A 16,697-nucleotide genomic window follows, 5' to 3' on the forward strand; every position below is an offset into this window, starting at 1 on the left:
TAATAAAGTTATTGTAGAGCTGTGAAATCGCTTCAATCATTTGTAATAACCCTGTACAATTAGGCTGCCTTGGTTACTTGATGTCAGTCATTTCATTTTTAAGGAAATTTAGATAACTGCCATTTGAAGCTGACTGCAGAACGATCCTATGGCCGCCAATGTATATTTTGCTTAAGGACCATGAACATAAGATAACAGAAATTAAGTCTCCTACAGAGGCATGCAGACTGTCATTTTCGCTCTGTTTGCACGTGGAACACAAAGGGAAGTGACTAGTAGTGGTAAAATGTACCCTCCACCACACACCATGAAGTGGCTTGCGGAGCATGTATGTAAATTCTTCTATAAATATAAATATTTAAATATTCTTTTATAAATATAATTTTCTATCAAAGAAACAAAGGAAATTTAGAAAAAAGGGAAAAATGATGGATACATACCAACAACAGCAATCGGTTTGGCAGAAGACATTCAGCACAGTCACGAACTAATGATGACAGCACATCAAGACCCAGGCGAGAACTTGTTCTGTTGTCTGCACAAGTGAGTATCATTAACTTTAGTACAGTTTCCTGAGCAAAGTGTCCACCGAAATGAAGCAAGAGAAGCCTGTCGGGCAGAAGGCAATGCAATTACAGGTTTCACTATGTTAAACACAAACATTCAAGTCATTATATAATTAGTACAAAGGAAATACAGTTACAATTATTTAATAATGTAAGATTCTAGTACAGAGTATCTGCTTTCTTTCTCTCTCTCTCTCTCTCTCTCTCTCTCTCTCTCAAGTACAGTAGTTAATCTAACAGTTCCTTCAAAATCTCTGTATGAGTGATATGTACATGTCTATATGGCATTGCAGCATCTTCATTGAAAACTGTACACTGACATTTTCTAAATGTGTTTTCTTAAGAATATTTTATCCATCTGCAGTGTAGGCTGTTCTGCAATAAACTACCTTTAAGTTGTTGTTACTGTTGTGGTGGTGGTGGTGGCGGTCATTATTTCAGAGACTGGTTTCACGCACCTCTCCATGCTAGTCTATCCTGCTCAAGTCTGTTCATCTCTGCATAGCTACCGAAACCTACATCCCTTTGAAGTTGCTTACTGTATTCATCCCTCGGTCTCCATTCATTACTAAATTGACAACTCCTTGATGCCTCAGAATGAGTCCTATCAACCAGTTCCTTCTTTTAGTAAAATTGTTGCATAAATTTCTTTCTTTCGAAATTCAATTCAGTATCTCCACATTTGTTATTCAAATTTCTTTCTTCCATAATTCAATTCAATACCTCCACATTTGTTATTCATCAATCAATTTAATTTTCAGTATTCTTTTATAGCTCCTCATTAAAAAGCTTCTATTCTCTTATTATCTGAACTGCTTATCATCCACATTTCACTTACCTACAAATACAAAACACTTCAGGCAAATACTTTCAAAAAAGGCTTTCTTGACAATTGAACAATGGGAAATCCAGGATGGAATAACAACAATATTATGAAAGGGATAGGTTGCTACTCACCATACAGCGGAGACATGGAGTAGCCAACAGTCACAACTAACATACTGCTATACATTTTAGCATTCGTCTGATGTAGAAAAGTACAATTCACTCACATATAGCCACTGTCTCTAGCCACTGTGGCCAGACTAAGTCGTGAGTGCAGCTGATGGGAGCAGCAACCAGTGGTGAGGATAAGGAGGGGCATGAAGCAGGGAGAGGAGGAGATAACAGGGAGGGGGGAGGTGTAGTGCTACTTGTGGGGGCATGGAGGGACGTCTTGGGGATAGAGTAGGGCTGCCTGGTGCAATCAGGAGTTATTGGGGGAGAGAGGGTGCGGAAAGAGAGGAGAAGAAAAGGGGAAAAGGATTAGCACATGTATCGGTAAAATTGAGCTGAATTCGGTGCAGAAAGGTGTGGAAAGGGATAGCTCAGTAGAGGGCAGGGACTGCTGAAAGTTGAGGCCAAGGGGTTATTGGAACATAGAATATATTGCAGGGAGAGTTCCCACATGCACAGTTCAGAAAAGCCCTTGTCAGTAGGAAGGATGCAGAGGGCACAGGCTGTGAAGTAGTCATTGAAGCGAAACACATTTTGTTGGGCAGCATGTTCAGCTAGCTCTTGGGCATAGTTTGTCATCAGCCATTCATGCGGACAGGAAACTTGTTAGTCAGCATGCCCATGTAGAAATCAGCACAGAGGTTGCAGCCTAGTCTGTAGATCACACGACTGCTTTCACAGGTAACCCTGTCTTTGATAGGATAGGAGATGCCTGTAACAGTACAGGAGTAGGTTGTTGTGGGAGGATGAATGGGACAGGTCTTGCATGTAGGTCTATCACGGAGATGTGAGCCATGAGGCAAAGTATTGGGAACAGGGGTGAAATAGAGATGGACAAGGATAATATGTAGGTTTGGTGGATGGCAGAATACCACTGTAGGAAGGTTCGGCAGAATAGCTGGTAGGATATTTCTCGTTTCGGAGCATGTTGAGAGTTAGTCCAAACCCTCCTGGTGGAGAATGTGATTCAGTTGCTCCAATCCTGGGTGGTACCGAGTCATGAGTGGTATGCTCCTTTGTAGTCAGACAGTGGCTATGTGGGAGATGGTAGGTGACTGGTGAGACAAGGCGTAAGAGGAGGAGGAGGAGATTAGTGTTTAATGTCCCATCGACAACGAGGTCATTAGAGACAGAGCACAAGCTCAGATTAGGGAAGGAAATTGGCTGTCCCCTTCTGGCTGGAGATGGGTTTGAACTGTCATCCTCCTGAGTGTAAGTCCATTGTGCTAACCACTGAGCGATCTCGTTTGGTCAAGGCGTAAGAGATATCTTTCTGGACACAGCAGAAAAGGTAATTTTGGTCTGTGAAGGCCTCTGTGAGATCCTTAGTATATTTGGAAAAAGGCTGCTTATCAGAGGAGACACGATGACAATGGGCAACTGGGCTGTATGGAAGGAACTACTTGATTTGGAATGGGTGCCAGCTGTCAAAGTCAAGGTACTGGTATATCTGATATGGACGTAGGTACTGATGTAGACATCCTTGAGGTGGAAGTCAACATTAATGAAGGTGGCTTGTTCAGTTGAGGAGGACCAGGTGAAACAAATGGGGGAAAAGATGTTGAGCTTCTTAAGGAATGTTGACAGGGTGTGGTCATCCTCAGTCCAGATCACGATGTCATCAATGAACATGCACCAGGTGAGTGGTTTGGGATTCTCAGTAGTTAGGAATTATACCTGTAGATGGCCCATGAATATGTTGGCATAGGATGGCACCGTGATGGTACTCGGTGTACCATGGATTTTTTTGTAGGTGATACTCTCAAAGGATAATTAACTGTGGGTGAGGATACAGCTGGTTATGGCGACCAGGAAGAAGGTTGTAGGTTTGGAGCCATTCACGTGCTGGGAAAGAGAGTGTTCAATAGCGGCATAGCCAAGAGCACTGGGGATGAAAGTGCAGAGGGAGGTGGAGTCAACAGTTACGAGAAGGGTGAAGTAACAGGAATTGCAACGAATGAGTGGAGGAAATAATCAGTATTTTTTTTTATATAGGAGGGTAGGTTACAGGCAGTAGAATGAATGTGTTGGTCCACTAGTGCAGAGATTCTCTCAGTGGGGGCACAATAACCTGTCACAGGCATCTCCTATCACATGAAAGGCAGCACTACCTGTGAAAGTAGTCATGTGATACACAAACTAAGCTGCAACCACTGTGCTGATTTCTACAAGCTGCCTGTCTGCACGAAAAGCTGCTGACAAACTATGGCCAAGAGTCAGCTGGACCACCCAGCAGTTAAACGTAGTGCCCAAGTGAATGTGCTTCACTTCAATGAATACTTCAGTGCCTGTGCGTCTGGATCCTCCCGTACCAACACCAGCTTTTCTGAAATGTGCAGGTGGGAACTCACTCTGTAATACATCCAACATTCCCAACCCCCCCCCCCCCCCCCCCTGGCCTCAATCTTCATTAGACCCCATCATCCACTTACCTATTCCCTTTCCTGCTCCCAACATACCCTTCTATTCCACCAATGCACTCACTCAGCCTGTTCTTTCCTACATATATTCCGCTCCCCCTCCCCACTAAACCTCCCAACTACACATAGCAACCCTACCCTGTCCCCATCACGTCCCTGCACACCCTCACAAGCAGCACTACACCCTGATCCCCCCTCCCCAATCCATGCCTCCTCCTTACCTCCACAACCGGACTGCTGCTCCCATCAGGTCCAATGTCGACACAGTCTGGCCACAGCGGCTGGACACAGTGATCTTGTGAGTTTGCTTATGTGAATGTGTGTGGGTTTTCTAGGACAGAAGATGGCCTTTCGGCTCAAAACTAAAATGTATAACAATTTTTTCACTGTGTCTCTCTATGAACCAACATCTCTCAACACTTAAATTTATACTTCTGTAACAAAGTTCCTCCTTTTCAGAAACAGTTTTTTTGCTACTGCCAGTCTGCATTTTACATCCCCTCTACTTAGACCCCCACCAGTTATTTTGCTTCCCAAACAGAAAAACTCATCAACCACTTTTAGCATCACATCTCCTAATCCTAGTTCCTTCAGCGCTGCCTGATTTAATTTAGCAACATTCCATTACCCCTGTTCTACTTTTGTGCCAATTCATATTATAATCTCTTTCCAAGACAAAATGCATTCCATTCAATTGCTCTTGCAAGTGTTTGGCTGTCTCTGACAGAATTACAATGTCATCAACAAACATCCCTGAAACTTTAATTCGCTTTCTAAATTTTTCCATTGTCTTCTTCACAGTTTGCTCAATGTACACACTGAATAACATTAGGGATAGGTTACAACAATGTCTCATTCGTTTCTCAACCATGGCTTCCCTTTTATATCCTTCAAATCTTATAATTGCTGTCTGGTTTCTGTACAAGCTCGATGTAACCTTTCACTTCCTGTACTTTACGCCTTCTATCTTCAAACTTTCAATTAGTTTCGTCCACTCAACAATGTCCAAAGCTTTCTCTAAATTTACTAAAATTATTAACATAAGTTTACCTGTCTTCAACTTATCTTCTAGGCTGTCATAGGGTCAGTATTGCCAGGCACATTCCTACATTTCTATGGAACCCGAAATGATCCTCCTCAAGGTTAATTCTGCCAGTTTTTTATTTTATTTTTTTTTATTAAATAATTTGTGTCAATATTTTATAACCATTACTTTTTAAACTGTTGGCTCAGTAGCATTCACTCTTGTTGGCGCCTGTGTTCTATGGAATTATTATATTCTTCCTGAAATCTGATGACATTTCACCTGCCTCGTGTCTCTTGCACAACAGGTGGAATAATTTTGTCAGGGCACACTCATCCAAGGACCTTAATAATTCTGAGGGACTGTCTTACTTTTTGCAATATCATATCTCCCATCTCCTCTTTACCTACTACCTCTTCTCTTTCAACAACATTGTTCTCTAGTTTGTTTTCCTTCCATCTTTCAGCCTTCCCGTCTTTGCTGAGTACTGGCTTGCAATCTAAGCTCTTGATATTCATAAAGCTGCTTCTCTTTTTTCCAAACATATTTTTAATGTTCCTAGTGCAGCATCTATCTTTCACCTAGTTATGTATGCTTCTACAGCACTGCATGGTGCCATTCCTGCTTTAGCATCTTGTACTATCTGTCAACCTTATTTTTTGTAGTCCGTATCCCCTTTTGCCTGCCTCATTTGTGGCATTTTTACATTTCTCCTTTCATCAGTTAAATTCGATACATCCTGTATTATCCACAGATTTCTATTAGGAGATATCTTTTTACCTGTGTGAGCCTCTGTGCCCTTCACTGTTTCATCTCTCAAAGCTACCCATTTAGTTTTTATTTTGTATTCCTTTCCCCCATTTCAGTTAATCATTGTCTAATGCTCTCCTTGGAACTCTTCCACGTTATCCAACAAACCCTCAAAATGTGCATTGAGAATCTGTTCAGAAATAAAATGATCATGCAAACCCTGTCCAGATGAAAGCTGTTTGGACAGTGCTTCAGGAAATGTAAAGTGATGTAAGGAATGCTGTCTTGTTTAAAGAAAAAATATTTCTGAGAATTCTAACACAAATCACAATCTGCAAGTTGATTATCCAGTATGCCACTGTATACCCTCTGACAGGAACATCTCCAAGCATTAAATAAAGTAATTACTTCCACCCATGGGCCAACACTTCTCAAAATAAAAATACTGAAGGCATTATTAAATTGACTATAATACTTTTCATTCTCCTGTCTATATGCCCAATTAATAGGTAATTATGTGCCACACATTTTTAAACCATATTTGTATAACAGCCTCCACAAATGGCAATTCACTACGTATGCGCCTTACAATCATAATTGGCTCCTCTTAAATATAACTTAAAGCTACATTACTTGGTATGCAGAGATGTGGGTTGTCATTTTCTAATTACAATACCTTGTGCTTTTAGAGCTGAAAGAAACAAAAATAGTAGATAAAATTATTAGTGAACCAGATACCGTGTTTAGTGGATAGCCAAAATCATCTCTTCTAATCTGTCACTTACTGAAAGGAGAGGCAACCTAGCTACGAACGAAAGCCAAAGGAGGAAAATATTACATAGTAAACTGTAGACAATGTGTTCATTACAGACTAAACACAAGCTTACAATGGACAAGAATGGGGAAGGAAGGTGGCCATGTTCCCTTAAAAGGAACCATCACAGCATCTGCCTCAAGAAATTCACAAAAAGGGAGCACAACCTAAATCATGATAGTGGGGAGGGATTTGAATGCTATTTCTCCAGAATGTAAGTTCTGTATGCTAACTGCCTTGCTACCTCACACAGTTCACTGGAAGAGGAAAAAAAAGACTTGCGACACAGCAAAAAGGAAGACGTACAGTTTGAGGGAGAACGGAGTACTGACTCCAAAACATGAAAAAGGAGAGGCAAAATTTTAGATAAGGAAGCAGAAGAAATAACAATCTGCAACAGTTGGAATTCAAAGTGTAGAGCATTAACAGTCATTTGCAGGTTAGTGATATGCCAAAGCACATTATATACCTTTGGATACTCCCTGTGCAGATCTTTAGGAGTCCATGATACAACAACATAAACCAGGTGTTGATGAAGAAATGTTAAGAAACTGAAAGTTTCCAATAAGACATACATAAAAATGGTTTCCTTCAAACAAACAAAAACACACACACACACACACACACACACACACACACACAGAGAGAGAGAGACAGAGAGAGAGAGAGAGAGAGAGAGAGAGAGAGAGAGAGAGAGAGAGAGAGTTCACATAGAAAGGCAAGAAAAGTCATAACAACCAAACTGGTTGAAATTTGCATATGCCGCTTTGGGATAACATAGTGAGACATCTAGGGATGTGAATGTAGTGTCCAGTGCGTTTGTGCGCACGCGTGGGCATATGACACAGGACAGCAGCGGGCAGTTGTGTGTTCTGTCCATCTGACATACCAATACATATGAGAACATCATGGCGTTCAGATTGCAAAATTCAACAATTAAGGAGCAGAACATGTTATCAGATTTCTGACTGTGGAAGGGATTAAACTGACCATCACTGAAATGGTGGCCTTATACAGGGGAGATTCTGTGTCCAATAAATCTGTGATAAAGTGGAGTGCCTGTTCTTGTGAAGGCTGGGAGTGTCGGTGATGACCCAAGACCAGGCCAGGCAAATATGGTAATCATAATCACAGTTAAACTCATCAACAAGGTGAATAAACTGATCATCTATCACAATGATGGGACAATTCTGCATGACAGGTTGGGTTACCAGAAGAGTGGGTTCTAAAGCAGCTCAGCAAGCCTCAAAATGAACTGTGTACACAGCTAGCACTGCAGCACCTGTTCCAGACTCATGAAGACTCCGCTTTCCTGGAGCAGATTGCCAATGGTGACGAGAGCCGGTGCCATCACTTTGAGCCAGAAATAAAGGGGACAGCAAACGATGGAACCATGCATTGTCACCTGCACCTAAAAAATTCAAAACAGTGCCCTCTGCAGCCAAGGTGATATTCACTGTCTTTTTCTACATCTGAGGTCTGATACTTATCAAATTCCTTGAGCACAGAGAAACCATTAACACTGACTTGTATTGTAAGGCACTCCATAGCACCTATTTGGTAAGCTGTTTTCAATGTTAAAACAATTTCAGCGGCATTTTTACCAAGTAGAAAACAAAATTTCACAGGTTAAACTTGCCATGATAAAAAATGAAACAAAAACAAAAAAACACTACCAAAAACAATCACTGCAGATGAACAGACCAAGTCAGGTTAACACAGGTGACACTGAACTGGATACGAGTTGCACTATACACAGCTAGTGGCACAAACGCACACTACACAAGCTCTGCTCATGACAATGTTATTCCAGTTTTTTTTTTTTTTTTTTTTTTTTTTTTTTTGTTTAGTGTGTTCCAAAACATCGTTTTTTTATATCTACTGCCACATAGTAAATGTACTTTTTCAAAAATGCATTTAAATATAGACAGTTAACCTCCAGACAATAAATCCATTAATATTCACAATGGTTTTTCTAAAGAAAGAAACACTGAGATAATGAACTGTATTGTGCAACCATCACCTGAACCAATAAGAAGCATGACTTGATGCAGCACTATCAGCTGTCTGGAGCAGTGTTGATGCAATGGTCAGTAGGGAGTCATGGAAGTTTCTCAAAACCTGAAAAATAAATAAATAAATAAATAAATAAATAACACACACACACACACACACACACACACACACACACACACACACACGGGATGTCCCAGATATGTGGAGACGAGCTTCTAGGAGGGGTACGGCACATCATAAGGACAGAGACTTGCTTAGCAACCCATGGTCCCACGTATCAGGGGTAAGTGGTAGCAAAGGTTGAAGGTCGGAAAGAAATGCGGGAGAAATTTATTTCAAACATTTACTAAACATAATGAGTACACATGGTGTACGGCATGAATAGAACTCTTATGTTAGAACAGACACTCTAAGTGTGCACCATCAGACACCACACATGCCAGACATCAACGAAGCGTTGACTGCCGGACACGCTCAAACACTTCAAGAGTTTCTTTGACTGTAGCAGTTGCGCAGATGATTCTTGCAAGGAGATCCATTTCAGACTGCGCAAGGTTGTGAGACCCGAAATATTTCATGGCTCCCCACAAAAGAAATCAAGGCTTGATAAATATGGTGAAACTGGGGGCCAGTGAATTCATTAATGTGGGAATGACCTTTTCAAATGCCTACGAACATCCAGTCCAAAATAAACAGGCATAATGCTGGAACCACACCCTGTCCCTCACATTTGCTGGAACATCTTCACGTAAGCGGGGAAGAACCTGTTCCAGAAAAGCCTGATAATTCATGGCAATTACGCAGAGTGGCAACTATGCAGTCACCGACCAAATCTGCCCACACTTAAACCATAAACCAATGTTTTGCCATGTGATTCCGCACACTGTAGAGGTTTACTGATCCATGCAAATCTTCACTGTGGCAACTGAAAACTGAATACACCATCCCCACTGAATGTAGCCTCATCAGTGAACAGCACATGAGGAAGGACATGCACATCTTGCCCAGTTTGTTGCAGAAACCACTGTGCAAAACACACACATGCATAATGGTCATCAAGGTGCAGTAACTGCACCTTTTGAGATGAAAGGTATTAGGCGTTCAAAACACACTGACATTGCTACGAGATATTTTTTTAGTTCAAGATAACGGCAGGTATTGTGGTGCTTGGATTTGTCTTCAAGACATCCAACACACTTTCTTCCATAATGAATGAACATGCCAATCGTGATCTGCCCTCACTAGCCCTGCCACTTCTTCATGACCCGTACTCACACAAATCTTGATGCATAGGCACTAACAAACTGTGGTGCTGTTGATGTCTGTCCGGGAAGTGTTCTTGACAAATGTCCAGCGGCTCATCATTGGCACTCAGCTATTCAATAAGTCAGGTTCATGTCTGCAAGCTCACCGTTTGTATACAACTCCATGCTCCTCGTATGCTGGTTAGTGCTTCAATGAGTCACATACTTTTCATAAATAATGTAGCAAGAAGCTTCTGATAAAGTAAGTATTTACATTTATATTTACAGTGCACAAGGCGCTGGTCTATGTATGGCAGAAAGAAAGGGTACAAAATGTCAGAATGGTTTATCTACGTTCATACATTATCCAGGACTTCTCGCTCACTCTTTCTGTGTATGTGTTGGAGGCGGAGCAGTAAATATCACTTTGCTTACTCCATTCCATAAAAGAATTCCTACAGTTAAGTCATCACGAGGAGTAAGATTTGTGTTACTTGATGGCTTCCAAGCATGTGCTGTTGGCTGTTCGGCTATTCACCTGCAGCTTTGCTGTTGATAGCTCTAGTGCTATTTCCTGCAAGATTATTTGAATGGTATCTTCTCTGACTAACCAGGACATCTGCTGGTGCTGAAGTCACATGCTGCAAGCGCAGCCAGGGCTATACCAGGGACGCTCAACCTCAGTGTCTTGCAGTCATCGCGGCTGGCTTACAGTAGAGTAAAGAGAGCATTATTGCATTAATTGACGCATACAGGGAAATGCTGTGCATATATAACGAGAAAAATCACTGTTATTAAAGTAAATATCTACAACAGACATTTTGCTGCCAGACAACTTTCTGCAAACCTTACACTATCTGACAGATTCACCAGACAAGCCAGCTGTCCCCCCACCCTGCCAGCCAACAGTCTCATGGTAAAACCTGCTCCATGTGGGAAGGGTTTTAGGGCTCCATACACCAGTAGTAGTGGCATTGTTGAAGATTAAACACCTTTTTTTGTAAGGTGTACCTTGACAGCTTACTTGATAATGCGTGTAGACATAAATTTTGTGGACTCAAATCAAATGGTACTGGCAGCTCTACAATTTTTCTGCATCTTATTGCACCTTTCAACCATTGATAGTGCATACAACAGTGCATTAGTAAGTTTGATAAAAACACAGGAAATAATTTTTTTGTGAAAACAAACATTTATATCTTACAATGTTCATTAAGCTTGATAACAACTTCGTTTGCTAATCTGCATCATATTTGTTTACAGCATAGGCGAACTCTTCATTTGACTAACATTTCTTCCTCCCCAAGAAGGGATGGAAGGGAAAACATTTTGAGGCCCCAAATTGAGACCCTTTCACAACCTAACAGCAGATGAGTGACCAGGTTTCACAGCATTTTTCTGTGCAATAATCTATTTGATGTGTCCTTCAATTCACTGTTCAAACAATCCAACAAAAGTTTGTAATAAGAGCCAATCACTGTTTTATAGTTTTCCAAATAACCAATCATGATGTCTTGTAAGTCTCAAGAAAACCAATTGTCTCACCAACAAAATAATTTGGTTTTCCCAATGCATTCTCATCTTTGCCATCTTTGCCATTGACTATAGTATCGTATCCAGGACACGATGTTTAATTCATGTTTTATCAACAGGCATGTAATGGTACAGTAAGCGATTCAAATATAGTTTTAGAATCATTCTCATTAACATGATTTTCATCTATAGTTAACAAACACAGTATCTATTGTGTACGCAGCTTCTTCATATATAGGTATAAAAAAAGGCATTTTGTATGAGTTTTTTGCTCTTTTCGAAGTTTGGAAGGAATATAGCCTCTGGAAAGTTGGCACTTTTGGTTATTTTGAAACTCATGGCTGTGATACTTAATTGGTAGAGCACTGACAACAAAAGGCAGATATCTGAGTTTAAGTCCCAGTCCAGTACAAAGCCATACCTTGTCACAAATGATTAAAATATTTTATTTACTTGTCCGTAAGTGGACAGTATGGACTCATATAACATGTTGCTTAGCCTGTAAACTGACTCATTAAACATCATTATTATATGCTGGGGAAAAGCTCTGGAGAATGGCCATTGTATCGTAAGTTGCTCCTACAGCCATTCCATGTCAACTCACTTATGTCTCCCTAATCAACCATCTCGGATTTCATTGACATTCACACATGTCCCCGATGAACACTGGTACAGTTTAATGTTCGTCGATGCAATACTGGCTGAGATACAGTCACTTGTTTGACTCCATGTGCGACACAGTGAGTGTGAACTTCTGGCATCTCTGAGCTGCTAAATCTGAGGCAATGTTTTGTTGAACAAAGTGAAATTTGGTCATCTTGTACAACTTTATGCATTTTCTTAAAAACATTAATGAAAAGAATTTTACGAGCCATCTTCAGTCCAAAAATTTTGGACAAAATCCCACAAAAGAAAATCAGCACCCAAAAAAGTTTCAAAGTTTGTCTTCAGAGAAAAAAGGTAAGACGAATGTGAAACTCAGCACACAGTAACCTAACAACAAAGAGTTCTTAAAAGTAATCTTTCATTTATGTATCACTTTCCAAAACCAAATAAAATAACTACGAAGTTAAACATCTTGTAAAAAGGTCAAAAATGCAGTACTATTTTTCAACAGTCTACATATTTGTTGATAAGATGACAATTTTTGTAAAAATAGGCTATATTCCACAATTATGTTACAAATACCATTTTATGTTAAAGCCTCAAAACCAGTTTAATTCAAAACAACATATTTTAAGCCTCCCCCCCCCCCTTCCACCCCAGGAAAAGTGGGTTTAATTTCCAACATGTGCTAGCAATGCTACATAAATTTTGGCAAAGTAGCGAGAAAAATCACACTGTGAATAAGGTTCTAGCTCTGGCTTCTTATACCTCATTGATAAAAAGCATGATCAACAGGAAACTTTGGACACAATTACATACCAACACAAGGTTTTCCAATATAAAATATCATTCACATACTGCTTTCTATTCAGTTTACTTTTAGAAAATGTTTTCCATAACTAATTGCAAACTAATCACAATTGAAAGTGCATGTTTTCAAGCATTCAGATAGTTATGTTTGATTTTCCATGTCCACCAACAACACCAGAAAATGATGGAAAAATTGGAGGGAATGTACCACAGCAACAAGCTACATGGCAGCAGTCTGTTGTCTTTAGTGTCATTGCATATGGTTGTTATTTTTAACTGATACATAATATCTCACTATATTGTGTAGATCCATGGTGATATTGTCACTACAAGTTCAAGAAGATGAACCAGCATCCCCATTGCAATAGAGGTCATGGCCAATAGGTGTGCAGCGCCACCAGGATCCCAAGTCTGTAATCTGGTTTCTTAATTTAGTTAGATGCCCTGTGGTAATAACTGTCTGCTTACAAAGCCGAAGTACACTATCTCCAATTCTCAAATCTGTAGGAATATCTCACATAGATGGCAAGCAAGAAATACACACATCAAAAACTGTTTTGGATCACCCCGGTTCCCAGAACGCCTGAAGATAAACGTTGACTGTGGATATTGTATCACAGACACAGTCCCTTTGACTGTTCAGAGATGTCACTAAACTCGCCCAAAGATTTAAACAAACATGCATGAATAGCACCTATTAGACAGAGGGGGTCCGATAGCTGACCAGTTCAAGTCATTCCACCAGGAAGGAGTTACACGGCTTGTGTTGTCTGTAGTTCAACCATGCCTAGACGGTCAATACCGCACTTCAATCGCGTCTGCATTGTTACTTGGTACCAGGGAGGGCTCTCAACAAGAGAAGGCATCTCGTACTGAACCAAAGTGGTGTTGTTCGGAAATGGAGGAGATACCGAGAGACAGGAATTGTCGATCACATGCCTCGCTCAGGCCACCTAAGGTCTACTAGTGCAGTGTATGACCACTACCTACGGATTTTGGCTCAGAGGAAACCTGACAGCAATGCCACCATGTTGAATAATACTTTTCGTGCAGCCACAGGACATTGTGTTATGACTCAAAGCATGCACAATAGGCTGCGTGATGCACAACTTGACTCCCGACGTCCATGGCGAGGTCCATCTTTGCAACCACGACACGACGCAGCGCGGTACAGATGGGCCCATCAACATGCCGAATGGACCGCTCAGGATTGGCATCACTTTCTCTTCACTGATGAGTGTTGCATATGCTCTCATCCAGCCAACCACTGGAGACATGTCTGAAGGCAACCCGGTCAGGCTGAACACCTTAGACACACTGTCCAGCGAGTACAGCAAAATGGAGGTTCCCCGATGTTTTGGAGTGGCATTATGTGGGGCCAAAGTATGCCGCTGGTGGTCAGGGAAGGTGCCATAACAGCTGCATGATATGTGAATGCCATCCTCCGACCGATAGTGCGACCATATAGGCAGCATATTGGCAAGGCATTTGTCTTCATGGACGACAATTTGTGCCCCCATCGTGCACAGCTTGTGAATGACTTCCTTCAGGATAATGACATTGTTCAACTAGAGAGACCAGCCTGTTCTCCAGACATGAACCCTATCGAACATGCCTGGGTTAGATTAAAAACGGCTGTTTATGGACGACATGACCCACCAACCATTCTGAGGGATGTATGTCGAATCGCTGTTGAGGAGTGGGACCATCTGGCCCAACAGTGCCTTGATGAACTTGTGGATGGTATGCTACGATGATTACAGGCATGCATCAGTGCAAGAGGATGTGCTACTGCATATTAGAGGTACCGGTGTGAACATCAATCTGGACCACCACCTTTGAAGGTCTCGCTGTATGGTGGTACAACATGCAATGTGTGATTTTATTAGGAATAAAAAGAGTGGAAATGTTGTTTATGTTGATCTCTACTCCAATTTTCTGTACAGGTTCTGGAACTCTCGGAACTGAGGTGATGCAAAACTGTTTTTGATGTGTGTAATTTCAATTTTGATTTTAAACTTCTCGACATTCGGTTTGTATTTTTTAAAATTTTTCAGCCATTTTCTGCAGTTCATTTTATGCAAACTGATACTGTTGGCCAGATGATGACCTTGAGAAAACCGAGAGCATGGAAATGAGGTAGTGTTCTGGTACGTAACAAGCATCCTGTCTTTCAAGCCAATAAAGTGAATGAGCTGGGCTTTGAGGACATACAAATTTTATCAGAGCATCATTTTGTTCTGTTGATATGTCAATAACTTTCCCGATCCCTCCAACCGATTATCATACATACAGGCAATGTAACAGCCAGGTGAGAACTACGTGGTTGAGTCTGTGTTTGTTGCTGTGAGACTACTGATTATCTACATCAGCCATTTCTGCAGTAGGACGCGTGCAAGATACTATCATGGCGTAAACTGTAAACAATTTCACTACGGACCAATGCAAAATGATGAGCTATTAAATGCCAATATACAAACAAAAAAATTCAAGCAACAAAACACAAGTCAACAGGTTGTTCAAATGTAACCTGTTGCCATGGTACATTACCTCAAATTTGTCCATCATTTTCAGGTATTATTAGTGCACAATGAAAAATCGAACACGATTTTCTGTGCTTGAAAACATGTTCTTCCCAACTGTGATTAATTTGAAATCAGCTACGGAAAACAGATTTTCTAAAAGCGGACTGGATGTGATCTATTTTACTAATTTTTATGAATATGAAGTTGAACTGATTTTGTAGAAATTTAGAAAACAGTACACTGGAAAACCTTATGTTGCCAAATAGTTGTGTCCAAAGTTTCATGCTGATCAAGCTTTTATTCGACAAGATGTAAGACGCTAAATTTAAAACTTTATTCTCAGTGCAATTTTTCCAGCCACTTTACCTCAATTTATGTAGCATTGGTAGCACATGTTGGAAAGTAAACTCACCCTTTAGGGCTGGGGAGGCTTAAAATGCACTGTTTTGAACGAGACTGGTTTTGAAACTTTAGTAGAAAATAGTATTTTTAAAAAGAAGTGTAAAATATACCCTATTTTCACAAAAAGTTTTTATCATCTTATCGACAAATTTGTAGACTGTTGGAAAATGGTAGGAGAATGACATTTTGTATTCCACATCCTTGTGCTACCAAGCTATTGCATATTAAGTTTCATGTTCAGCATGTGTTTACTCTAAGAGATGTAAGAATTCATGGTTTACATTTTTTTGTGCTGTGATTTCTGCACGCAACCTTGCTTCATATTATCTAGCATCCTTAGCCCACATTGAATAATCAAATACACCTACTTTGTAATAAAAAAAATGGTCCTTCTAATGAGCCCAGCTTGGAAAGTGGCCTTATTACGGGTATACAATGAAAATGGGGATGGGGACATATACACAGATTTACCAAAGTCTTTATTTGCAAGTTCTCCTATATGATAGGTACGGTAGGCTATAATGTCTCTGTCTACAAAACTTTCAAGGCCAGGTACGTTGGGAACCCCTGTACCACCTCGTACAATGGCTACTGTAAGCCATCCATTACCATGTGTAAAAGAATCATTAATGCCAATGCTAAAGTTCAGTCTACATCCACAAAACACACATGGTCCGTCGACGAGTGCAGTGGCAGCAGTGTTCTTCACAGTATTCTTCTTCTTGTCAGCAGCAGATGTTGTGAATTCTATGTTCTCTATCGTCTTGTAGACAGTATTCCTTGTGCGTCGACGGTACCTCGGCATCGTGGCGGCGTTCAATGCAGTTGCCTGTGCAGCAGCCGTAGCGCGACTGAGCGCCTGCGCATGCGCAGTGCGTCAGCGCGGGGACTTAGATTATTTTCACAGTGCCACCAGAGCGTTATCCCGGACGGGAGCACTAGCTGTACTAGGTGCTCCCGTCCGCTGCTGGCGCGCCGCCAGGCAACTGAC

General features: G+C 40.9%; 1 protein-coding gene across 2 annotated transcripts in view; it reads right to left on the bottom strand.

Moving 5' to 3' along the window:
• Window positions 1–16,697, bottom strand: part of LOC126419312 (Fanconi anemia group D2 protein) — a 206,839-nt gene that overhangs the window by 137,504 nt on the left and 52,638 nt on the right. For both annotated transcript variants that reach the window (XM_050086492.1, XM_050086493.1), the window contains exons 8-9: window positions 8,594–8,691; window positions 441–609 (exon numbers count right to left, since the gene is read on the bottom strand). In XM_050086492.1, the coding sequence (XP_049942449.1) occupies window positions 441–609; window positions 8,594–8,691 (267 nt within the window). The remainder of the gene's footprint in view (window positions 1–440; window positions 610–8,593; window positions 8,692–16,697) is intronic.

Source organism: Schistocerca serialis, chromosome 9 (genome assembly GCF_023864345.2).
Source record: "Schistocerca serialis cubense isolate TAMUIC-IGC-003099 chromosome 9, iqSchSeri2.2, whole genome shotgun sequence".
Classification (NCBI taxonomy): Eukaryota; Metazoa; Arthropoda; class Insecta; order Orthoptera; family Acrididae; genus Schistocerca; species Schistocerca serialis.